Here is a 27081-nt window from a genome sequence, read left to right on the forward strand (position 1 = left end):
TCAGTCGTGTCTGACTCTTTGTGACCCCATGAACTGCAGCACGCCATGCCTCCCTGTCCATCACCAACTCCCGGAGTTTACTTAAACCCATGTCCATTGAGTCGGTGATGCCATCCAACCATCTCATCCTCTGTCATCCCCTTCTCCTCCCGCCTCCAATCTTTCTCAGCATCTGGGTCTTTTCAAATGAGTCAGTTCTTCATATCAGGTGGCCAAAGTATTGGAGCTTCAGCTTCAACATCAGTCTGTTGCTTGGTTGAATCTTAAATTGTATTCCCTGGACTTTTTACAAAATCCCTGATCAGATTAGTTTTAAGTAGAGCACGGTAGAATTCACTAGTCTTAAGAGTGAGATTAGCCAGATATTAGCTAACTGGTAAAACCGGCACAAACCAGAATAGCACAGCCCTTTGTAAACTCCAAGTTATGCAACAGAGTTTTCTCTTTTGCAGGTTGGATCAGATAGTAATTCATGTGGGAGCCTTGAGCTTGAAGGAGTCACAAGAACTGGTATGTATGTGGGTCCATCTGGGAGAGACCACTTGAGAGGCCTCCATCTTTATGCTGGAGTTAAAGTCAGTATCATTTTTGCTAAATATTGGACACTATGCTGGTGCATATAAGGTATAGAACCTCAGGGAAGCCAGCAGGGCTTCCTAGATTAAGCAGTTATTACCTTCAAAATTCTGTTGTTTGGTTGAACCTTAAATATTATTCCCTGGACATTTATTTAAATCCCTGATTAAATTAATTTTAAATAGACCTTGGTAGAATTTAGTCGTCTTAAGACTGAGGTTACTTAGGTATTAGCTAACTGCTCAAACAAGCACAAACTACAGTTAGGGCAGCCTTTCTGTGTCACTGTAAACTTCAAGTGATGCAACCGTGCTTTCTCTTTTGCAAATTGGATCAGATGTATATATAAATATAAAGAATATATATTCAGATTCTTTTTCATTATAGATTATTATAAGATATTGAATATAGTTCCCTATGCTATACACTAGTCCTTGTTGTTTATCTATTTTGTGTGAAGTAGTATGTATCTGTTAATCCAGCATGGATGGACCTAGAGAATATCATACTAAGTGAAGTAAGTCAAATTTATATGTGAAATCTAAAAAAATGATGCAAATGAACTTATTTACAAAACAGAAACAAACTCCCAGACAATAGAAAACAAATTCATGGTTATTTGGGGTCTTAGAATTACAATTCAGGGAGCACAGATTGCAGCAGCCACCAGAACAGTGCCCTTCTGGGAACCAAAAGGCAGGAGTTTTTAAAGGAAAACAGAAGTACACTGAGTTTCCATAAGTTATTTGTCAAGAGCTCTGATTGGGAGGTCTATATCTTTTTTTTTTTTTCTGTTACAATTTATTGACTGGTCAAGTGTGCCTCAGATATGCAGATGACACCACCCTAAGGGCACAAAGCAAAGAAAAAGTAAAGAGCCTCTTGATGAAGGTGGAAGAAGAGGGTGTAAAAGCTGACTTAAAACTCAATATTCAAAAAATCAGGATCATGGCATCCAGTCCCATCACTTCATGGCAAATAAATGGGGAAAAATAGAAACAGTGACAGACTGTATTTTCTTGGGCTCTAAAATCACTGTGGACAGTGACTTGCAACCAGGAAATTAAAAGATGCTTGCTCCTTGGAAGAAAAGCTATTACACACCTAGACAGCATGTTAAAAAGCAGACACATCACTTTGCAGACGAAGGTCCGTCTAGTCAAAGCTGTGGTTTTCCCAGTAGTAATGTATGGATGTGAGAGTTGGACCATAAAGAAGGCTGAGCGCTGAAGAATTGATGCTTTTGAACTGTGGTGCTGGAGAAGACCTTGGACAACAAGAAGATCAAACCAATCAGTCCTAAAGGAAATCAACCCTGAATGTTCATTGGAAGGACTGATGCTAAAGCTGAAGCTGCATCTCTTTAGCCACCTAATGCAAAGAGCCAATTCATTAGAAAAGACCCTGATGCTGGGAAAGATTGAAGGCAGGAGAAAGGGGTGACAGAGGATGAGATGGTTGAATGCCATCATCGATTTAAATGGAGATAAATTTGAGCAAACCCCGGGAGATAGTGAAGGACAGGGAAGACTGCTGTGCTGCAGTCCATGGGGTCACAAAGAGTTGGACACGACTGAGTGACTAAACAAGTGTGTCTCACTTGTTATCAGTAAAAGCACATTTCTGCACAGTACCCCAAGATGTCTTTCTCAACAGATAGCTGCTGTTTTTTTTTTTATTGTTGTTGTTTTTTTGTCAGCAGGGTCAGCACAGTTCACAGTTTAACAGGATGGAGCCCTAAAATACAAAATAACGTTCCTATTGACAACTCCTTCCACAAGTTTCAGATTTGCAGGATGAATAAGTTCTATAGATCTGTTACTCAACAATGTGAATATATTTGGCAGAACTGAACTGTACACTTAAAAATAGTTAAGATGGTTGTTTTATTTTTTAACCTTGCAGCTTGTATAATCTTAGTTCCCCAACCAGAGATTGAATGCAGGCCATAGCAATGAAATCCTGGAATCCTAACCATCAGGTCGCCAGTGAATTCCCAGTGTTGCATTTTTCTAAGTCACAATTTTGAAAAATAAATTTTAAAATGATTAAATTTTTTTAAAAGGATTGCCCTACATACACACCAAGGAAACCAGATCTGAAAGAGACACGTGTACCCCAATGTTCATCGCAGCACTGTTTATAATAGCCAGGACATGGAAGCAACCTAGATGCCCATCAGCAGACGAATGGATAAGGAAGCTGTGGTACATATACACAATGGAATATTACTCAGAATACATTTGAATCAGTTCTAATGAGATGGATAAAACTGGAGCCCATTATACAGAGTGAAGTAAGCCAGAAAGATAAACACCAATACAGTATACTAACGCATATTTATGGAATTTAGAAAGATGGTAACAATAACCCTATATGCAAGACAGAAAAAGAGACATAGATGTATAGAACAGACTTTTGGATGCTATGGGAGAAGGCGAGGGTGGGATGACCTGAGAGAACAGAATCGAAACATGTATATTATCAAGTGTGAAACAGATCGCCAGTCCAGGTTGGATGCATGAGACAAGTGCTCAGGGCTGGTGCGCTGGGATGACCCAGAGGGATGGGATGGGGAAGGAGGCGGGAGGGGGGTTCAGGATGGGGAACACATGTAAATCCATGGCTGATTCATGTCAGTGTATGGCAAAAACCACTACAATCTTGTAAAGTAATTAGCCTCCAACTAATACAAATAAATGGAAAAAAATAATTTAAAAAAAAATGGATTGCCCTAGTGGTGCTAAGAACCAACTAAAGTTTTAAGTCTTAAGTTTGTCACACCACCACTCAACACAGCTGTGGAAATTTTCTTCTCTTACACTCTTCAGTTAGAACATAGGAACAAGAATGCAAAGAGTTGGATCACTCTGGGTTTAGAGGTGAGCAGGTTAGGTGGAGGAAAACTGTGGCAAGGGAGGAAGGAGTTAAAAGTTGCTAGCAGAAAAGTCAATGGTGTGGTGGTTTTGAAGCCTTTGTGAATGGATTAAGTAAAGGAAACCCAGAGATTTGTAGACTGGACTGCTGTCAGTTAACTGTTAACTGAAAAAAATGTGCAGCCAAAAAGGCAAGAATTTTATTTTAATCAGCGTACCTAACTGAGGACCCAGGCCTGGGGTACAGCCACTCCGCTAGCTCTGAGGGACTGTTCCAAAGAGGCAAGGGAAGAACCTGGATGTGGAGGAGTTTCTGGCTGAAAAAAAACAAAAATAAGCCATGTAGTTGAATATCAAAAGATTACAGCTTATCACAAAAGTACATTTCAGGTTAATTGTTTTAGTGCTTTTCTTTGTATGGGAAAGTGCACGCGGCCTATTGAAGCCATCCCTTTGATATGCATATTTTTCTCCATCCTGAGTTCTCCTCAGGGCACGCTGACCTGGTGGCTGCAGCAGCTGATGGCAATTTGGCTGAAACACTGTTTACTGAAATGGCAGAGATGTTCTTTGTCCACGTAACTTTGATACTCTAATTCCAAGGAGCACAATGACCTGATCTAACTCCAGCATCTTCTTGTGGGTTTTGTTTGAGTCTATGAATGCTAGGTTGCTTCAGTTGTGTCCTACTCTTTGCCACCACATGGATTGTAGCCTGCCAGACTCCCCTGTCCATGGGATTCTCCAGGCAAAAATACTGGAGTAGGTTGCCATGCCCTCCTTCAGGGGATCTTCCTGGCCCAGGGATTCAACCCATGTCTCCTGCATTGACAGGCGGATTCTTTACCACCAGCGCCACCTGGGAAGCCCTTGCTTGATTCTATTTCCTGTTATTTGAATTAACTAATTAAGTTTTATTTACTTATTTGTCTATTTATTTATTTTGGCCCTGACGTGGTATTTGGGATCTTAGTTCCTTTACTACAGATTGAACCCGTGCCCCCTGCAGTGGAAGCCCAGAGTCTTAACCATTGGACTGTTGGAGAAATCCCTATTAATTGAATTTAGAAATGGGATGCATACTGTATACTTGCAAAACTGCAATTCAACACTCTTAGGCAAGCCACAAGTGAAGGCTTTACTAAATGATTGCTTAGTAAGCCTAGAATCAGAACTTGAAAACTTGATTTATTCTTTTTGATTTGTTGTTCTTACAATCGGTCTTTCAAGTAAGGTAGTGTAGTGGAGGAAATCCTTTTTCTCCTCCTTCTCCTTTCAATTGCTTTTTTCTCTGATAGAAGAGGTGTTAGTTGATCAGTCATGTCCGACTGTTTGAGACCCCATGGACTGTATGTAGCCCATCAGGCTCCTCTGTCCATGAGATTGTCCAGGCAAGAACACTGGAGTGAGTAGCCATTCCCTTTTCCAGGGGATCTTCCCAACCCAGGGACTGAACCTGGGTCTCGTAAATCTTAAAATATTGTCATATCATGACATGAGAGACAGTGTTGTTCATTGGGCTCAACACTAGAATAGTATAAAGACAATCTTAACATAAAGATTAATCCCCTGCGGTGGGATAATCTTGCCAAGGAGACAGTAATATTGGCATCTGCTTAGACATAAGTCTCCATTGGATGATGCTTGAATGGGCACTGCCATCAACTATCTATGAAGTGGCTTTTGTCCTTCCTTTCAGCTAAGGTTACCCTACTACTCTTGTCCTAAACAGTGTACTGAATGATTCAAATATATCGCATTTCAACCCTGTATTAATAAGATTCTGTCCAATGTCCTTGACTGGTCTTTAGACTGTATTCCAGTCTCTTTTTGACTCTTCTGCTTTACTTCTGCAGAAAGTTAATCACCTCTATTAGATACAGATATCCAAAGTTAATGTGATGCCCCTTTTAGGTAATGGGGCGTGTTTCACACATCTACTGGGTACTTGCTATGTGTTCAGCACCATGGCTGATCTGAACCCAAGAGTCAATAAGATCTGACATCCTACCCTCAGGGAATTAACTCTTGTTGGAGACCAGTAACCATATGCAACTATCTTACAATGTGGTAGGCTTAGGTACTGTACTTGAAATAGATTTAAAAAAAGTTATGAGGGCTCAGTGGGAAGAAATGTTCATTTTTTCTGAGATAATGTGAGAAAACATCAGAAGAGTAGCACTGTATCTTCTGTGATGTTTATAATCTTTCTACTTAACCTTTATCAACTGCATTGCTAAAACCATTGTGGCATTTCAGGACGGCGTGAGGGGTACTCCGAAGAGCTCTAGTCCTTTATGTCTCACTGCAGAAAAAATTCAGCAAGAGGCAAAATGATAGCTAAGAAGTGATTTATTTGAATAGGATAAATTGTAAGCTTGTGAGGCTTACAAGAGGGTGGATGAGAGGTTATAGGGCTATAGTTTTATAATCAGAGGAGAAGTGGGGAGGGGGAGAAGACCTTCTTTGTCTTTCTTGAATAGACATCATGCTTCCAACATCAGTTCCTCCTTCAGGTAGGGCAGGGGAGTTTTCTTATCCCTTCATGGTCAAGCTAGGTACACAAATTATTGCTTTTCATGGTTGCAAAGAGTGTGTCCTAAGTTAACTGAGCTCACTGCGCATGGCGTAGGTCTTATGCTTGTTGTTATTTAGTCACTCAGTCGTGTCTGACTCCTTGCTACTGTTGTAATTGTTTTATTGTTTTGGGTCATGTCTCACGCTTCTGCTGCAAAGCAAGCATGCTTGGTTTTGTGGATAAGGAAACCTGCTTTCTGGAGCAATCATTAACTTAGAGAGTCCTCCCATTTTTTGTCTACTTATAATCCCCTAGTGGCATTAACTATTTAATCACCTGCTTTGTCCTTTTACTCTGTCCCTAACATTTCCAGTCTGTAATATAAATTTTGAAATGTGACTATTGTTATCTTTGGAGAGGAAAGTCGGTATTATCCAACGGGCTGAACACTGGAAGAGGAATGACATTTGCAAGTTTCTCTATCATTAACAATTATAATTTATCAAAACAAACTGCTCATGTCTCCATAGCAAGTTTTTTTTGTAGTGACAAAACCTGCGGAAGGTTCAAGTTAAAATACACAGCTCACCTCCTCCAAAGGTCTCTACTTTGCAACCTGGGATTTTCCTGGCAATGACATCATTAAACATGGCTAATTTCCCACTCTAGTGGTACATCAGCTGGCAAATTTGAAAAGCCTGTTGTTAACCTCTAGTATCTAAGTTAGAGGTGAATATAATAAATCTCTTACTCAGGATAGTTGTGATATTGTGATTTATAACAAGAAATACATTGAATTGGCTGAAAAATCATTTGGTTTTTTCCATAAGATCTTATATATTTGGTTTTTGTCCCATTTCTGGCACAGAACTCCTAAAACCCTTGGAATTCCCAGAGATGAGAACAATAAAAGCGTCTCCTGTTAGGTTAATGAGGTGAATTTTGGAAAGCACTTAAGGTTGGGAGCTGGTTGTCAAGAACACCAAGCAGTGCTCGCTTCGGCAGCACATATACTAAAAGTCGGAACGATACAGAGAAGGTTAGCATGGCCCCTGCGCAAGGATGACACGCAAATTCGTGAAGCGTTCCATATTTTTGGACAATCAGAGCCAGTCTCTGCACAGGCACAGGCTCTTCTTGCACTGGACACATTCCCCACCCATCTTATCTCAGAGGTACAGGAAGTATCTTCTTAACCATAAAAATCAGAAAAGCTATATTTAACCAACGTGAACAAAATGAAAACAAAAACACTGAGGAAAAAAAAAAGAGAACACCAAGCAAGTGAATTAAGGGGTTGGAATTTTCATTCTCAGCTCTCTCCCTGCAGGGAGGGAAAGAGGCTGGAATTTGAACCGGTCACCAATGGCCAATGATATAACCAATAATGCGTATGTAGTAAAACCTCATTAAAGATACCAAAGGATGGATTTCGAAGAGCTTGTAGCTTGGTAAACATGTAGAGATTTGGGGAGGGTGGTGCACGTGCACCGGGAGACGATGTGGAAGTTTTATGCCCCACCCGCCCCGTGCATCTCTTTGATCTGGCTGTTCCTGAGTCATATTCTACTTTGTATATATACATAAAGTAGACAGTTGTTTCTCTGATTTCTGTGAGCTGCCTTAGCAAATTATTTGATCTTTGGAGGGGGTCATTGGCACCTCCAATCTACAGCCCGTAGGTCAGGAACACAGGTGATAACATGGCATTTGAAGTGAGGGTAGTATTTCTGCCTGGAGAATCCCCATGGACAGAGGTGGCTGGCGGGCTACAGTTCATGGGGTCGCAAAGAGCCGGTCATGACTGAGCACCTGAACACAGGAGGCTGGTCTTATGGGACTGAGCCCTTAACTTAAGGAAGCTGACTCCATCTCCAGATAGATAGTGTCAGAGTTGACTTGAATTGTAGGAAACCCAGCTGGTGTTTGAGAATTGCTTGTTGGTGTGAAGAAACCCCCACACTCACCCACATTGGAACTGTGACCAATGGTCTTTCTTCTTTTAAAGGCCCAACATGCAGCAGAAATAGGAGCCGATGGCATCGCTGTCATTGCACCTTTCTTTCTCAAGCCGTGGAACAAAGGTAGGTAGATAGGTCTAAACACACAATGCCACACGTGGTCCATTTCTTTACGCCGTCATTCCAAATGCTTGTGTTTAACTCATGAAAGTAAAGTCCCATGAACTTCCGTGAAAAGTCTCACGGCATGAGACTGCCGTGGCATAGTAGTTCTCCGGAATTTTCAGACTTCCTGGATCCGTAGGAGAAAAGACTCCATTAAAGGACTTTGGCTCTTTTGCCAAATGACCTGATCAGGTCATTCACCAAGCCCGGGGTCAACCCACAGGTGCCTGTGTTTGGGTCAGGTGTCCACTTCCTGTCCAGTCAGTTGTGTAGAGTGTCAAGAGTTACATGGCAAAGCGTGAGACCATTTTTCTCCAAAAAAAAAAAAAAAAAAAGAGGAATATAAGTGATGGGCATTTTGAGACTACATGTACTATTCAAGTGAGTAAGTGGTGAACTGGAAAAAAGATTTCACAGAAATACCCGTTGCTTTCAAAATATCAAGTTCTTGTTTTCTCTATGGAAACTGTGGTTTCCAAGTGTACTGAGTCCTTTTAATTCTTTTGATTAGCAAAAATACAATACAAATTTAAAAGGATTAAAAACACAAGATGTTATTTGCATGCAGTTAAATATTTATTGGTAGAAAATAGTTGTTAGTATAGATAAATAATTTAAATGCTGCAATTCGGAAGTTTAGAGTGAATATTTTTTAAGTTTTTTAACATGGTTTTTAATTTTTCTTGCATAAATACACAAAAGACAAAGAAAAAATAATGCATAATTTTGTCAGAAATATTTATCATAGATAGAAAATATCATCACAGCATTCAGATGAAGTATGTTGGATTCCTTCTCCTGCTATTCAGGGGCATCCAAATGTAAGCAGTCTTGCTGGATTTGTTTATCATAAATACCTATATAAACAGCAGTGAAGTTGCTGTTGAAGCTCAAATTGGATGATGTAGGAAACCCCAGTTCTTCAGTAAACCAAACTGAACTCTCTTCTGGAAAATATAAATTTCTCTCCAAAGGGGGAAAGTACCAAACTTTGGTTGAAATGTGCCATTCCTTTCATGTCTTCCCATTTTGAGCAGATGTTGTTTTATCTTTTTGTTGTAGGATTTTCTCAATTACAACTTTATTCTGATCTTAATGCAAAGTCTTTGCTATTCACTGACCACACTTACCCTGCTGGGTAAGAGGAAGAGGATCCTGTTTGATGGGCTCCTGGTTTTTGTAAGAGTATTTCATGACTTCTCTTAGTACGTGGGAAGATTTGCACCAGTTTTTTGTTAGTATTTTAGTATAGTAGGAAAGTGAACCTCTTATTTTGGCCCTTCTGGAGAGAGGAAAGTAAAACTTTGCATGAAGTGAATTGCAGTAGCAATCTCAGAGATAGTAAGCGTGGTCAAGAATTTTCAGCCTCCAAAATAGATGGTTGCATGTCACTCGATGGCTCTTTTTTTACTGGGGAAAGGCAGTGTTTTACACCCATTCACACCATGACTGTTCTTTCAGATGCCCTGATTAATTTCCTGAAAGAGGTGGCTGCCGCCGCCCCTGCATTACCATTTTACTACTATCACATCCCTGCCTTGACCGGGGTAAAGAGTAAGTACTGCTTCTTTCCGTGGCTCTTTCCCTTCCCTTTTCACCTCGTACCCTATTTCACTAACAGACTCCCACACTCCACCCCATCCCACCCCACTCCATGTCACGAAAGCCTCAGACTGTAGACTAAGATAGTTCCAACTGCTCCAAAATCAGTCACTCATCAAAAATAAGTCAGCCTGGGACTGCCCTGGTGGTCCAGTGGTTGAGAATCTGTCTTCTAAAGCCGGGGATGTGGGTTCGGTCCCTGTGTAGGAAATTAAGAGCCAACATGCCACTGGGCAACTAAGCCTGTGCGCTGCAATGAGAGTCTGGGTGCTGCAGTACCCAGCGCAGCTGGAAAAAAGAAATGTCAGCCCTCATCAGTCATCGACACTACCTTATAATGGAATATTTTAAGTATGAAAGACAAGGTGACCCCTAGGCACTTCTAGCAGACACCTGTGTCTGTGTCACACACTCCTCCTTCTTATATGGGAAGATATAGCCTGCAAACCCCACTAGGACAATTGCCTTTGTACCCTACCCCATCCTCGGTGCCTGGCACACAAGAAGGTACTCTGATCTCTTCTCACTTTTCTTCTAGCTTTTCTGTCATCGTTATCGTACTTCTCCTGCGTGAAGATTGTTAGATGAAATTTCTTAGGAGGTTATTTTTAAAATGCTGCTCCTCTTAACTTCCTTAAAAGAAAATACTGAAGTTGCGCTTTATATATATCCATCTATTGTTCAAGGAACAGAAGATTTAGATCTGTAATTTGACAAGTACAGATGAACGAGGAGGCAAGGGCAAGTGATTGTGTTCAATCGGCAGCCAGCCGCAGCTGAGAGCAGCTCCTGGCAGCTCCGTGCAGACGTGTGGGGCTCGATGGGATGTCCTCTGATACTTCCCGAGGGCGTGCAGGTGAACAAGACATTTATTGTTTTGAACAGTTCGTGCTGAGGAGTTGTTGGATGGGATTCAGGATGAGATCCCCAGCTTCCAAGGGCTGAAATTCAGTGACACAGATCTCTTAGACTTCGGGCAGTGTGTGGATCAGAATCGCCAGCGACAGTTTGCTTTCCTTTTTGGGGTGGATGAGGTAAGTCACCTCCTGGCATGTCCCGGCTGGTTAGTTTCCCTCCCAAACAATTGATGTAGCTGCCTATATAGTAGCAACTCTTCTCCTTTTTCATCATAGTAATTATGTCCTTTGCTTCTGTTTTTTTTAATATATTTTAAATTTTTATTTGCTATTTATACTCAATAAAACTGAAAAAAGTCTATCATAGCCTCATGATGAGGCTTTTGCCATATTCTGTTAGAAGCAAGTTATTGGTCCCACCCACTCTCAAAGAAAGGGACTTATTCAGGGGGTAACACTAACAAACAGAGATCAGGTAGGCCATCTTAGAATTCTGTCCATTATAATGAAATAATTCAATAGGTTACTGAACAGTATTTGTATTATTGGCTAACAGCAATTTGGATGTCACTCTCTAGCATGGGGAACTAGGGTAATGGGGAGAAAACTGCTTTATGTGACTATTCCTTGCAAACACTGTACAAATTTATTGATAAAAGTTATAAGAATATATAGTAAAAAAAAACTGTCATTAAGCAGAAGTTGAATGTAATTATGTAGAGTATGTTCAATGATGTTTATATTTTACATATAAAATATATATTATATATATATGTATATATTTTTATCTGTCAAAACATAATGGAAGAAAATCTTTGTTTCTGATCAGCAACTGTTAAGTGCTCTGGTGATGGGAGCAACTGGAGCGGTGGGCAGGTAAGCAGGACTTGTTTTCCCCAATGATTATAACTGTAAAATCCCCCCCAGAGCCATTCGTCACCTGAGTAGTTGTATTTCTTGCATGTAAACCTTTTCTAAGAGAAGTTGCCCTTCTTTGCCACATTCTCAGCGAAAATGAATTAAGTAGGGCTTAGCACTTTGGTGGGCTTCCCTGGTAGCTCAGATGGTAAAGAAGCTCTAACTCTACCAATAGTATCTTAGGCTAATTACTGGATTCTTAGAGTAACCAGCAAGGCAGGGGGTTCTTGAAATTCAGAACAAGGATGTTTTCCCAGTTTCTCATACAATGACTCAGGATCAGAGAAGTTTTATCTTGTTGTACTGCGAACAGCAAGTTCTTACCTCCTCCTCCTCTAATGCAGGAGACCTGGGTTTGATTCCTGGGTTGCGAAGATCCCCTGGAGAAGGGAATGGCAACCCACTCCAGTGTTCTTGCCCGGAGAATTCCTTGGAAAAAGGAACCTGGTGGGCTACAGTCCATGGGGTCCGAAAGAGGCCGACAGGACTGAAGGACTAACTTTCACTTAACACTTTGTTACTGACTCAGTCATTGTTTTAAGAAGCAGCTGTTGCAGTTAGAGATGAGGCACAGGAGCTGAAAGTATGCACAGAACTTCTTTGTCAGAAATTACCTGGTTACAAATAACAGAAAACCATTCAAACTAGCTTATGTGAAAGAAGGTAAGTTATTGTAAAATACTGGGAAATTTCATACACCCCAAGGGAGGGAGTGCAGTGAGGTCTCAGAGAAGATGAGAACCCAAAACTGCAAAGCTCTCAGCTGCAGACTGTTCTCCATCCGTGGTCCTTTGGACATCTCTCTATCTCCCTTCTCTCCAGATGGGCTTTCTCTGCTTCAGCATGCACGTGGCCAGTCATGGTGCCTGATTGGGGCATCTCAGGCTGTCACTAGATAGCATTGCCAAGTCAAATGTTCACGTAAAGCCCGATCAGTTGCAACTGGGAGGGCAGAATCATGTGGCCTGATGTCTACTCAGCAGAAGGCCCTGGGACATTCGATTGAGCATGTCCACTGCACATGTTAACCTAATTCATTAGGAATGTGCCTGCAAGCAGACTGAACTATTTATATTAACTGAAAGTGTATTTTTCCCCCCGTGAGAAAAGTACAGGGGAAGCAAAGTGATAACTCATAACATATCTTGGTGAGCATGGCTTTGATGAAGAGTAGTTGAGTTGGATGATCTTAATGGCTCTTTCACCAAGCCAGGATGCCTGAAACAACCATTGTCACACAGACCGTTTCTACTGAGGAAACCTGCATGCCTGGATCTGCTGACCATGGAAGTTCTTACTTTTTAGACTTTTTTTTTTTTTTTCTGACCTTCATACCAAGCGTTTTTATTCTGTCAACATAATCTGAAGGCAAAGTACATTTGGTTACACTTCATTACTTCTTAATTATGATGAACATTCCTCTCTAAGTGAAGACATAACCTGGGACTTCCTTGGTAGTCCAGTAGCTAAGACTTCCATGTTCCCAAATGCAGGGGGCCCAGGTTCGATCCCTGGTCAGGAAACTAGATCCCACATGTTGCAACTGAGACTTCAGATGCCACAACTAAGACCCAGTGCAGCCAAATAAAACAATTATTTTAAAAAAATAAAAGCATTTAAGAAAAAAATTCCATGATTAAAAAAAATTTTTTTTATAAATGAGAATACACCTGAGACCCTTGGGATTCAACTTATAGTATTCCAAGACCCCTGAGACATTCATGTAACATATTGTGAACTCCGGTGTTTCACATGTGCAAGTAACTTACCTCAGCAATTATATTTTTTTCTTCCCTATTTTATTACTGGGAGATAATTCCACTTTCTTGGAATCCCTTGTATGGACTCCAGGGACTACTTATTTGAAGTACCAAGAATATGCTGTTCCCGGTACAACAAGATAAAACCCTTCTCTGACCCTGAGTTACTTTTTGAGAAACTGGGAAAACATCCTTGTTCTGAATTTCAAGAAACTCCTGCCTTGGTGGTTTCTCTAAGAATCCAGTGATTAGTCTAAGATTCTATTGGTAGAGTTAGAGTTTCTTTTTTAAGATGGCAAGAACATCTTATCAGATCAAGTAACTAACTCTCACCTCTGTTTTTGTTGAAGTGTAATAGAAGGGGATACAAAGGGATGGAAAACCTTCTCAACAACTCTGTAGCCTTTTTTTGAGGCATAGCGTCTTCATGGCGAAATGGAAACCACATCTCCCTCACAGGGTTTTGAGAGGATCAGACTTGGTTTGTGTCAGGCAGTGAAACATAATAGTCAATAAGAGGTATCTCATATTATTATTATAATCAGTATGAATATTATTATTAGAAACTAGTCTCTAGGTAGCATATAACTCAAGGAATTGAGGTAATCTGCTCGGATTTTCCCCTTTTACTGTGGTGCTCCATTCACTCTGTTCCTCAGCTTAAAGTTTCTAGGATGCACTTTAGACATTGCATTTTATCCACAGTTCTTATCTAGCGTTGCACCTCTGTGTGTGCCCTGGGCCAGGGGTTGCCCTCATTCACTCTTTGCCAAATGTACCTCTGTCTTTCACTTTTTTCCAACTCTACCCTTTTTGTATTTTTCCTCCCTTTTCTTCATTCCCTTTAGTGTCCTTTGCCTCCTCTGCACTGCTTAGTATTGCTGGAAAATTCAGAACTAAAGACACCTGGTCCTTTAATAGATTAGGGCCCAAAAATAGGCTTCTGAAAGGCTTGGTCTATTTTTCCCTTTTAAGCTTCAGAGGGGTTGGTAGAGCTGGGTCTTCCCGCTGAGTTACTGATCCTACAGTGTGTGCTGTTTTCTCTTTCTAGTACCTATAACTACCTGGGAAAAAAGACAAAGCAGATGTTGGAGGCTTTTGAACGAAAGGACTTCTCTTCAGCTCTGAGCCATCAGGTTAGCTTTCTTTTTCCCTCCTTAGAAATCACAGCCTTTTTTCTTTCCCACTTGAGAGTTCTTATTCTCTCTCATCAGCATTCCTACCATGCCTGCCCTCTTTAAAGTTGCCCAACTGCTGCTTTCTGTATTTTCCGTCTTTTTTTTTTTTGTTTAAAACCAAATCTGCTCTCATTGTCCACGGTCCGTACATGTCTAATCAGGACAGGCCCCATACGGGAATGACTCCATTCTGTTCCTCCTAGAAATGATCTTATTTTTAGTCTACATTCAAAGTGTTTTTATGACTGTGAAATAATAGTGATGGATTTCTGAGTAAGTGACCACATGCCATCCCCTTGAGAACTTCACACTTGAGTTGCCAGAGTATATAAAGAAGCTATGAAGCTGGTGACCCAAAAACGGGAGACTTAATCCAAAATCAGAGCAGGTCGGTCTCCTTTGCCCTGGAGATGTTGCTGAGAACTTTATCCACCAGGCAGGAAGCAAGAGCTGAGTAGGTGATCCAAAAGGAAGACACCAACTTGGAAACAGGAAGAGAAGAGCATCAGGAACTGGTATATGTCAGGGAAGAGCCCTGGGGGAAACGGTGGCTGCTGTTAGTGTTACAGGGAGGACAGCCTAGTGTCTAGAAAAGGAAGAGCTTCCCCAAAGGCTGGAACCAGCTGCAGCAGCTGGTAGTGTGCATACCTTAGGTAAACAGAATAAGGTGGAAACAAAGAGTCAGCACAACAGAGCAACTTCTGGAGGCCCTCAGAGGTCCAGGCACTTTCAGGATCATAAAAGTGACCAAGAGGAGTAGCCAAAAAAAAAAAAAAATGAGTGGGAATGAAAGGCATAAGCAAGATCAGAGCAGGTGGTTGGTTCCAGGAAGCTCAGATAAGGGATCTTTTGAATAGGACAGGCCACCATCCTGTCCTAAGAATGGACTCATTGGAAAAGACCCTGATGCTGGACAAGATTGAAGGCAGGAGGAGAAGGGAAGGCCAGAAGATGAGATGGCTGGATGGCATCACCAACTCGATGGACATGTGTGTGTGAGCAAGCTCCAGGAGTTGGTGATGGACAGGGAAGCCTGGCGTCCCTGGGGTTTGCAGTCCATGGGGTTGCAAAGAGTCGGACCTGACTGAGTAACCGAACTGAACTGAACTGGCCACCATCAGGGCAAATCAGGAATTATAGAGCAGAAGCCACGAAGCATCCCAAAGGTTAGAGGGGGTGACCTGAGCTCTAACCAAGAAGAAGACAGGAGAAAGCAGTTGCCAAGAGTGATTAAGTACATCCTTCCTGGGACTTCCCTGGTGGTCCATTCCTTAGGAATCGACCTCGAAATGCAGGGGGCATGAGTTAGATCCCTGGTTGGGGAACTAAGATCCCACATGCCACAGAGCAGCTAAACCTTCCTGCTGCAACTGCTGAGCCCATGCCACAGGGAAAGATCCAAGATGCAAAGAAGACCCTGCGTGCTGCAACTCAGACCCAACGCAGCCAAATTAATTAGTTAATTTAAAAAAATACATCCTTAGCCTTTAGCCCTGAATGTTGAGCCAGCCTAAATCTACTTCCTGCTTAAAGTTTAAAAGAGCTTATTTAATATTCATCTTTGTTCAGCCTCAGACCAGATGAGGCTGAAAGCAGGAACACCGTTAAGGATCTAGGAGGCTATGTCAACTAGATTAAGCAGTCTGAATTGTGCAGACTCAGGCCATCTCTTTTCATTTATAATTTTCTTCTTCCTAAGTTTCCCAGAAAAAAAGTATTTCTGAAAATTTCAACCTGTTCTGAGCTGAATGGTGGGAAAATCATAGAATGGTGTAAACTGTGAAATAGATGCAACATGGACCTTTAGTGGTTTCTTTTATGGGCTGACTCAGCTTCCATCTCCACCCCATTTTTTCTTTTAGTCCTACTCAAATAAATCATTTCACTTAAAACATTATTGGGGGAAAAAAAAAAAAAACATTATTGGGAAGGAGTTTGGGGGGGGCTTCCCTAGTGGCTCAGACGTTAAAGCGTCTGTCTGCAATGCAGGAGACCCAGGTTCAATCCCTGGGTTGGGAAGATCCCCTGGAGAAGGAAATGACAGTCCACTCCAGTATTCTTGCCTGGAAAATCCCATAGATCACAGAGCCTGGTAGGCTACCATCCATAGGGTCGCAAAGAGTCGGACACGACTGAGCGACTTCACTTTCATTTTCACTTAGTTCATCACATGATATTTTTTCTTACAGAAAGCCAGTGTGAGTGGGTCTCATTTACTTACTTGTTAATATACCAAGGGCTGAACTGAATGCATGATTTCAGTAAATCTGGTCTCTGACCTAAAGGAGTTTGTAGTCAAGTGAAGAAACAAACAAGTAAAAAGTTAGGGCTAAACTTACTCATTCTAATAGATTTAAATGCCATCCATTATATTTACAAAGTGAAATGATGCATATACAAAGATATTCCTTATAACATTGTTTATAATAACAAAAGATGAAAACAGCTCAAATATCCACCCAAGGAGACGGTTAAATACATAGTTGTTTAGTCACTAGGTTGTGTCCAGCTCTTTCATGACCCCCATGGACTTCTCTGTCCATAGGGTTTTCCAGGCAAGAATACTGGAGTACATTGCCATTTCCTTCTCCGGGGGATCTTTCCAACCCGGGGATCGAACCCATGTCTCCTGCATTGGCAGGTGGATTCTTTACCACTGAGCCACCTGGCAAGCCTGCTGGGCACAACCTAAGGGAAAGGTCCCACTGCTATGTTTGACTTATTTAATGGAATTAGTTACAGCCCTTTAAAAGGATGAGATAGTTTTATATGCACAGGTTTGGAGAGATCTCTATGATATTTTAAGTGTTAAAAAAAAAGCAACAAAATAGACTTTTGGGGTTTTTATTTTGGGTTTTTTAAAATATTTAACTTTATTATGAGTAGCTAAAATTATTAATGAATGGTTTGATTAAATTATTTCCACTGAGCAGCAAGCTAAGACAAGGTTGGATAGTGTGATAGTGAATAGGAAATAAAAGCTTAGAACAAAAGCGGAGACTTTTGAATGTAATGTGCCATAGTTTGTGTGTCAGGAAAAAAAAAGGACATATGTATATGTTCTTGGTATTAAAATTTTATTCTGCATTGAATTTTTTATTGCTTGTATACAATTGATTAAGGGCTTCCCAGGTGCCACAGTGGTAAAGAATCCGCCTTGCCAATATAGGAGATGCAAGAGACACTGGTTCGATCCCTGGGTGGGGAAGATCCTCTTTAGTAGGAAATGGCAATCCACTTTAGTATTCTTGCCTGGAAAAATTCCCATGGACAGAGGCAACTGCCAAGCAGTAGTCTTGGAATCACAGAGTCAGACATGACTGAATGACTAAGCATGCATGCACATACATACAATTGATTAAAACAACATAAAAAGCAAATGTTATTGAAAATGCATCTCTATTGAAAATAGATGGATGGGAATCTCTTTTTAAGAACTGCTTCATGAATTTGTGGATGAATATCCTTTAATGCTAGAATCAGTTACAGTTGAGCATTCGATACTATTTCTTTTTTTTTTTTTTTCAATACTATTTCTGGTTTTTGTTTTTATAGAAATAAGTGCTGTGAAAGCATGATCATATATATTAGTAGATAAGAATGGAAGAAACTTTAGCAGTGTCACTCAGTTCTTTAAGCAGTTTTTGAGTCATATGCCACAAATCACGGAATGCTTGATCATTTAATTATTTTCAACTGACAATGTGAATCACAACATTAAAAGGAATGTTGAAAGGAAAAAATGGAAAATCCTATGATTTTTAAGAGGACTTGTTATCCATTAATTAGAGGAATCACTCAGCTCTCTTTGTGGATGCCAATACCAACATTTGATTTGCTCCTTTATTTGATTCCCAGAGGTGTCCCAAGGCAGTGATATAGGAAGTATGTCTTTATTTTTTCAAAAGTAGGAGAAGGACTGTGAAAGGGAAGATAGACAAGGACAATCTACACCTCCATTATGTGTGAATCCTTACTCTGATCAATTTTAGAAATAGCACTTATGGAATTTGAGTATCTAGAAATTGATTTCCATAAATCAGCCTTGGCCAAGTGCCCCCAAGATGTCTTGGAAAGTAATCCAGAAGTTAGAGCACCCCAATCTGGAAACAACTACACTAGCTGGTAAGCTTACTTATGTAACCTAGATGGGTTGAGGTTACCTTCCCCACCCTAACTCTGTATTGAACAGTTCCTTCATTGAAGTTTCTTTTCTTCATCGGCTCAATTCATAAAGCTTATATATATGGAAAAATCCTACCTTAGCCTAGATGGATCTCAACCATCCTCACTTGGCTGTTTTTCTCCATTCTGTCAGACCTTCAGAAAACTAAGATGTGTGGACTTTTGGTTTGAGGTTTCTGTAATTTGACCTCCAAATTCTTTAAATTGTTATCACCGTTCAGTAATACTGACTATAGATTTGTTTGTTTCTTTCCAGTTTTGTATTCAAAGATTTATCAACTTCGTGGTCAAACTAGGTAAGTTTCCCTGTCTGTCTGCCACTCGGGAGGGTTTGGGGTCTCCCCAGGTGGCACAGTGATAAAGAATCCACCTGCCAATTCACAGTGATAAAGAATCCACCTGCAGGAGATGCAAGAGACTTGGGTTTAATCCTGGATGGGGCAGATCCCCTGGAGTAGGAAATGGCAACGCACTCCAGTATTCTTGCCTGGAAAGCAATCGCATGGACAGAGGAGCCTGGCAGGCTACATTCCATGGGGTCGCAAAGAGTTGGACACAACTGAGCAACTGAACACACACACTGAGAGAGTTTCAGAGAAAGTGATGAGGTACCTTCATCACTTTCTCCAGGGGTTCAACAAGACACCTTTTAATCAGTTGTAAACAAGGTTTTATTCCTAATGATAACTTTCAGAGCCAATCCTATAAAATGGTGAAGTAAACCTAGTTGGAAGGTCTTGGCACCCTTCTCCAAATCTCTCTTCTCCATCTTAGCACTTTGTTCACCTCTCTACTCTGTGCAAACACCATTTGTTACCCCTTTTCTTCTAAATCATCAACACTCCCTCCCTTCCGTTGCCTCTACTCCTTAAAATTCTACTACCACACTATAGCTGACTTCAGCCTAAGTATTTGGAGGAAAGCAGCTTGAATATAGATCTTTCTAAACTGTGGATGACTGACAGCTCTCCCAAGAGTATCTGCCATTTAAAAGTTTATTAATACAAGTAAGCTTGCATGGATAGAGGTTTGAATAACATGACAACGTAAAGTTTGAGGGAAATATAGTGAATCTGAGTTGAGAAACCTCTCCACAGTCTCCTAAGTCTTATCCCATAACAAATGACAAATGCCACCATTCACTCCACTTCTTCAAGACTTTGGCCCTTCCTGAGAACCTGGGTCAAGTCCAGGAAAAGTTTTAGGTTTTTTCTTGGCAGACCTCCTCCCTTCCTTTCAGAGCCTTTCTTCATCTTCCTGGCAAGTCTTCCCAAGCCCTAAGCACCTATTATGTATTATGTCCCTCATTCTCACGGGTTTTCAGCCAGCTCTCTTTATCCTTCAAAGACAATGCTTCCCATTTGCTTTCCACTTCGATGATTTTTGTCATATTTGTGTACCACCAGTACTAATGGGTCAGCCAAAAAGTTCATTCTGAGTTTTCCATAACTAGAAGGAAACTTTTTGGCCCACCCAATATTGTTAGCTATTATTATTCCCTTGTCCTAAGCAATACTTTTCACAAAATCATGGGTTGATATATGTTCCTAAAGTGCATAAAAGTAGATATTGAACTGCTACTAGTTTTTTTCAGTTTTTAAAGAACTAAAAGTTTACCTGTATGTCTAAGGTCACTTTGCATACCAGCAGTTACACTGCAAAGAAAGATTTTTCTTCCAGTTTTGAGATAAATTTGACATACAGCACTGTATAACTGTTTCTATCTTGTGTTTATTTTTGTATTTTAGATTTCCAGTGAAATGATAGAGTGTCTTTTTCTGTCTGACATTTTAGTTTCATTTAGTTTAATACCCTCTAGGTCCATCTGTTATAGGCTGCAAGATTTCATTCTTTTTTATGGCTGAGTAATAGTCCATTGTATATAAGAGAAACTTAATAAACATGATAGTCTTATCATGAAGGTAGGTCTTCCTCTTCCACCATTCATAGTAAGCATAGGAGGGCCACTTTGCATTTAGTAAAGTATATTCTATGTATTTAGCCAAGCTAGTGTTTTCCTTCCCAGTGCTCAATTGTTACTGTAACTAAGTTATCTTAGCAAAAGAAAGTTACTGCTCATACCTTTGATCTAAAAGTAATAGCCAGTTAAGAAAACAAATATCTTCCAGTGCTGTATTCTGGATTATTTCCTTAAGACCTACCTTCAAAATCACTAATATTATCTTTAGCTATGTTTTCTACAGTTTTATTTTACTTGTTATATATTTTCATTTCCATTATTTCTTTTTGGTTATTTCTTCCAGATCATCCCATTCTTTACTTATATGCCCTTCTCTTAGCCTATGGCTTCTATTGTTAAATATTTTTATCTCTGTGAAATCTCTTTCAGAATTTTGTGTCATGTTTTCTCAGGATGTGAAATGTGTGAGTTGTGTATTTTCTGGTTCCCATGCAGCTTCTTTTTCCTCATGTGCTTTGTAACTTTTTAACTCTGAATTCATCTTCAGAGACAGTTGTTTCCTGGGGAATTCGTTGTACTCCAGGCTGTGAGGTGTCTTATCAAGTGATTTTACATCTGCCTCTGCAAACGCTTTATTTTCATCAGTTCTAACCAAGTCTTTAGGTATATTTTTTAGTATGGTTCCTGTACTAAGCACATAATACAAATATAGATTCAGCATTTATATATGGCACAGGCTTGGGATTTCTTTTACTGCCTCTTTTTTCAGCTACAGCCCTGGCAGAAGCCAGGCTCCCTTGCCTCTTAGGAGAGTTTTTCTTTGTTTGTTTAGCTTGGTTTTGTTTTTTCTATTGCTTTTCATATAAGACTGACTACCAACTTTATACTGGGAGTTTTAATTCCAGCTCCTTGCTGTATACAGACTGAAGACTTTATCTTACATTGCAACCGTAATCTAAAACACCAGCACTGAGTCATAAACTATTACCTTAATTAGTGCGTTTCTCAGGGACTTCTTAGATGTGTCAGAACTAAATTCTGTCTTAGTGATGAAGTCCTCCATCTTTCAATCCACAGCAGTACATCCCTGAATCAGATTATCCTCATGGACCATTGGCTTCAGCATCTCCCTACCGCTTTGACCTCTTTATTCCTGATACCTCTTGTCCCTCCTTCTTGCTTCTGAGGTTGACTTTGAGTCTCACTTTGTTTTATTTTATAATTTATCAATTTTTTAAAAAAGCTTCCAGCATTTGTATGTGTTCAGAGCAGGCCTAGGGATTTCCTAAGGGGCTTCCCAGGTGGCGCTAGTGGTAAAGAACCGTCCTGCCAGTGCAGGTAGACATTAAGACACACAGGTTCAACTCCTGGGTCAGGAAGATCTCCTGGAGAGGGCATGGCAACCCACCCCAGTATTCTTGCCTGGAGAATCAATCCCATGGACAGAGGAGCCTAGTGGGCTGTAGTCCATAGGGTCGCACAGACTTGGACACACCTGAAGCCACTGCGCATGCATGCAGGGATTCCTGCATCTGCTCAATCTGCCATATTGACTGGAAATGCCCCATCTTTTACTTCCATTTTATCCTGTCCTAGGAATCACTGTAAGAATATGATCTCTTCTCTGGAATGTTTGTGGCAACGTGGACCGTCCCAGCCATGTTTCCTTTTTATTTTTTCTAGGTTTTGGAGTGTCGCAGACCAAAGCCATCATGACCCTTGTCTCTGGGATTCCAATGGGCCCACCCCGCCTACCACTACAGAAAGCCTCCAGGGAGTTTACTGATAATGCAGAAGCTAAACTGAAAAGCCTAGATTTCCTTTCTTGTACTGATTTAAAGGGTGGAGACATGGAAGCTTGTAGCTAGTGTCTATCAAATCAGGGTGTGTACATTGAAATATAGTGTACCTGAATACTGCATTTATTTCTCAAAGCCTTTTTAAACTCAACCTTCCTAGCAAATGAAATCTTATATCAGTCAACAAGTATTTAAATACCTACTATGATCTTTTAAAAGTTTTAATTTGTAAAAGGGCAAAAACTTCAAAAGGAGTCATAGCCCTAAATCATTCAATATTTCACAAAATTTTTGTAGAGAAAGTTTTGCATATATGGATGAGATCAAATCAAGAGGAAAACTGTACTTGATTAATTCCATTTGCCTTCGGGAGTTCCCATTATCTTAATTCCTGGTTCTTAATTCTATTTTAAAGTTTTCTAATTTTAAACCACCACAATATACTTTCATTTTAATAAATATTCATTTGTAATCTAGGACAACTCTGAGTGATTGCATTTAGGCAGATATTCTAACTGTAATGGCAGATTAATACAATGTAACTCAACTATGCACAACTATTAACATATCAGTTCACTTGGCTGCTCAGTCTAACCCTAGTATATCTGCTTTCAGATTAATTACAGTGTCACAATTTTCCCCAAAAACTTTGGGTTAGGTGAAGACTTGCTTCAGTTACTATAACTAAAGGGCTATTTGGGTGGTTTTCACATAACAAAGGAGAGGCTTTCCCCAAAGATGAATTCATGTCTTTACTTGCTGCTGTAGAGAACTTCTCAAAGCCCAGAGTTTCGAAGAACCAAAGACCTCTCTGCTCTGGGCACCACAACTTCCCCCTTTCCTCACCGGGGACAAAGTGTCCCCCAGCAGTGCGCTGAATTATTGGAAGTGAAAACCAGAGTCCCTTCTGCAGTGAGCCCAGCAGCTACTTACTTTCATTTTCCAGTCGCATTTTCAAGCAGTCACTTTTCAGTGATAAAAGGTTTAGGGAGGACCCAAAAATCTCACTTTAACGTTCCCTACATACCCTCTTTACTTTTTTCTTTCTCTGGAATGTAAACTGGCTGCTCAGCCACCTCTGTGACAAACCCAGGTGCGTGATTTCTAGCAACAATGTCTATTGTGATTTTAAACTTGATTATCCCATCTAGTAACTACCTAGCATTTTATTTTGTTTCCTATCTGATTAGTCTGCAGAGGAGAAGTGTTTGAAATTCATATCCGTTTACTCTGGTTTTTAATTTTTAAAATTAACAAGAAAACTTGTTCAAAATGAGAATTCGAAATGAACAATGGATTCAGTTATCTTTGCTAACCCTTTTTAAAATTGGTTGGGTAGGTAACAGTTGTTATATTTATATCTCCTCCCTCCTTTTACTGACTCAATGGACATGAATGTGAGCAAACTCCAGGATACAGTGGTGGACAGAGGAACCTGGCATGCTGCAGTCCATGGGGTCACAAAGCGTCAGATACGACTTAGTGACTCAACAACAACAATAGCACTCCTTTTTTGCCCAGGAATAACACATACTTTTTTTTTTTTTCATGTTTCTGTCTTCTTTGGGAAGAAGGTATCTGAATTTGAAATTGAACCACAGTGGCTTATGTGAACTTATATTCTACCTCATTGAAACTTCTCTGTATAGCTGTTAACTTCCTAAATGAAGAAAAGTGAGGTTTTTGTTAGTGTTTGTTTCTGAGGATGTCATATCCCTATTTAATGATACTAAGGCCAAATTAATTTTTCAGTGAAAATAAATACTGGATATCCACTAAGCAAAGAGCTCTGTTTTTCTTTTTTTGCTCATCTGAAATTAGCACTTGGAGAGCTTTTAACATGATTAATGAGATCTTGTGAACACAAAGAGAAATATGATGGTTAAACAAATGACCAGGGCTGAGTTTAAACTTTGTTATGTTGGTTTTTTTTTAATAATTTTTATTTTATTTTATTTCTTATTTTTGGCTGCTCTGGGTCTTTGCTGCTTTGCATATGCTTTTTGTAGTTGCAGCGAGTAGGGGCTACCCTTTGTTGTGCTGCATGGGCTTCTCATTTCAGTGGTGTCTCTTGTTGCAGAGCACAGGCTGTAGGCATCCAGGCTCAGTAGTTGTGGCACACAGGCCTAGTTGTCCCGAGGCCATGAGAAATCTTCCCGGACCAGGGACTGAACATGCATCTCCTGCATTGGCAGACAGATTCTTTACCACTCAGCCACCAGGGAAGCCCCCAGTGTATGTTCTTTATACATCAGAGAGAAACATTACATTGCTGCTAAACTGCTAACTCAAAGGCTGGCAAAATAAAGTTGAAAATGATACAAAACCCAAGAAGTGATATAGAAATTTGCATGTATTATCATCAGAGATCAGATCACAGTTCTACTCTCAGATTTTTTCCTAGATTGCAAACTTTTGACTGTGCTTCTAACAATGGCAGATGGGGAATGGAAAATATCTATGGACTCTTGAATGATCCATGTATTACTGTTTGGAACAGTGGCAAATACAATGAGAGAATGCCTTTTGCTAAGTGACTTTAGAGGAACAAGCAGGTCAAAGAGACATAGATTTAAAAAGTTACCATCACTGCAAGATTTGAAGTATTTATGTGTTTATGGGGCTTACTTATATGCAGAGTACATCATGAGAAACACTGGGCTGGATGAAGCACAAGCTGGAATCAAGATTTCCGGGAGAAGTATCAATAACCTCAGATATGCAGATGACACCACCCTTATGGCAGAAAGCAAAGAAGAACTAAAGAGCCTCTTGATGAATGTTAAAGAGGAGAGTGAAAAAGTTGGCTTAAAGCTCAACATTCAGAAAACTAAGATCATGGCATCTGGTCCCATCACTTCATGGAAAATAGATGTGGAAACAGTGACAGACTTTATTTTGGGGGGCTCCAAAATCACTGCAGATGGTGACTGCAGCCATGAAATTAAAAGATGCTTACTCCTTGGAAGAAAAGTGATGACCATCCTAGATAGCATATTAAAAAGCAGAGACATTACTTGCCAACAAAGGTCTGTCTAGTCAAGGCTATGGTTTTTCTAGGAGTCATGTATGGATGTGAGAGTTGGACTATAAAGAAAGCTGAGCGCCGAAGAATTGATGCTTTTGAACTGTGGTGTTGGAGAAGACTCTTGAGAGTCCCTTGGACTGCAAGAAGATCCAACCAGTCCATCCTAAAGGAAATCAGTCCTGAATATTCATTGGAAGGACTGATGCTGAAGCTGAAACTCCAATACTTTGGCCACCTGATAAGAAGAACTGACTCATTTGAAAAGACCCTGATCCTGGGAAAGATTGAAGGCGGGAGGAGAAGGGGATGACAGAGGATGAGCTGGTTGGATGGCATCACCAACTCAATGGACATGAGTTTGAGTAAACTCTGGTAGTTGATGATGGACAGGGAGGCCTGGCATGCTGCAGTCCATGGGGTCGCAAAGAGTTGGACACGACTGAGCAACTGAACTGAACTGAACTGAATGTGTTTATAGGCTGGGAAGGTATGTGACATGACTTTTTGTTTTAAAAATGTCACTCTTGAAGTGGTGTGATGAGATTAGAAGACAGACTGGGAACAGAGAAACCATTAGGTGGCCTATTGCAATTGGTAACTAGTGGTGGAGCCTCAAACTGAGGAAATGGCAGCGGTGATGGAGGGGAGGGAGTGGAATCAAAGATATTTGGAAAAAAGAATCAACAGAAGCTGGATACAGAAGATACAGCTGGCACTCCACATCTTTGAATATGCCACATACTGGTAACTATTTACATAACATTTACATTGTATTTACAACTATTTACATAGCACTTACATTGTAGTTATTAGAAATCTAGAGATGATTAAAATATACAGAAGGATATCCTATAGGTTTTATGCAAATTTATGCCATTTATTTAGAGACTGGTGAATCTCCATAGATTGGTATCTGGGAGGGTCCTGGGACCAATCCCCTATGGATATTAAGGGACAATTGCACTTGTGTTTGTTATTTAGTTCCTGTAACAAATCACCCCTAAATATAACAGTTTAACATTGGAGACATTAACTCATGTAGTTTCTGCCCCTTAGGAATCTAGGAGCAGCTTAACTGGGTGATTCTGGTACAAAGTCTTTGAAAAAATTGCAGTCAAGCCATTGGCTAGAGCTTTATTCCTCTCAAGGTTGAACCGGAGCTGAAGAGCCCGCTTCTGGGTTCACTTACGCAGCTGGGCAGGCCTCTGTTCCTTGCTGGCTATTGGCCAGAGACTTCAGTTTCTCACGACACTATGGCAGCTTTCTTACTCCAGAAAGATCTGAGAGTGATCCGAAAGATAGAGATGGCACACAAGTGAGCCAAAACTCAAAACAGAAGCCACAGTCTTTTAAAGCAATCTCAGAAGTGGCTTACTATCCCATTCCGTGTGCTTTAGTCAAAAAGACCAATCCTAGTAACAGTGTAGGATGGGACTACACGGGGTATATATGCCAGGAGGAAAGGGTCGTTGTTGGCCATATTGAAGGCTGCCTACTCCAATAATAAAAGAATCAGGATTGAGACCCGAGACTCCAAAGCCTGGGGGACGTTAAGGAGAGAGGTTCACCAAGCATTTACATACGACCTGAAGTTCAAAAGAAAGTTTGGATAGGAGATTGAGGTTTAGAGGATATTCACACATTGATGGTAGTTGAAAGCATGTAAGACAGTCCAGGCAGAGTGTATATAGACTGCTGAGAACAGAACCTGGGCATGACTGGCATTCGGTGTGCTTA

General features: G+C 40.5%; 1 protein-coding gene and 1 non-coding gene across 6 annotated transcripts in view; both read left to right on the plus strand.

Moving 5' to 3' along the window:
- NPL (N-acetylneuraminate pyruvate lyase) overlaps positions 1-26242 on the plus strand; it is a 41883-nt gene extending 15641 nt beyond the window's left edge. The window contains exons 5-12 of one of the 5 annotated variants that reach the window (XM_061160875.1): positions 453-510; positions 7979-8054; positions 9558-9650; positions 10584-10732; positions 11385-11431; positions 14285-14369; positions 18853-18892; positions 24955-26238. In XM_061160875.1, coding sequence (XP_061016858.1) covers positions 453-510; positions 7979-8054; positions 9558-9650; positions 10584-10732; positions 11385-11431; positions 14285-14369; positions 18853-18892; positions 24955-25355 — 949 coding nt within the window. In that variant the 3' untranslated portion in view covers positions 25356-26238. Of the gene's footprint in view, positions 1-452; positions 511-7978; positions 8055-9557; positions 9651-10583; positions 10733-11384; positions 11432-14284; positions 14370-18852; positions 18893-22200; positions 23864-24954 lie in introns of those variants that run through there. The other 4 variants (XM_061160874.1, XM_061160876.1, XM_061160879.1 and 1 more) reach the window with 4 other exon arrangements.
- Positions 6960-7067, plus strand: LOC133069792 (U6 spliceosomal RNA). The gene has a single exon (XR_009696005.1). It is a non-coding gene; the product is annotated as a U6 spliceosomal RNA (small nuclear RNA).
- Positions 26243-27081: the final 839 nt, after the last annotated feature.

Source organism: Dama dama, chromosome 14 (assembly GCF_033118175.1).
Source record: "Dama dama isolate Ldn47 chromosome 14, ASM3311817v1, whole genome shotgun sequence".
NCBI classification, from domain to species: Eukaryota; Metazoa; Chordata; class Mammalia; order Artiodactyla; family Cervidae; genus Dama; species Dama dama.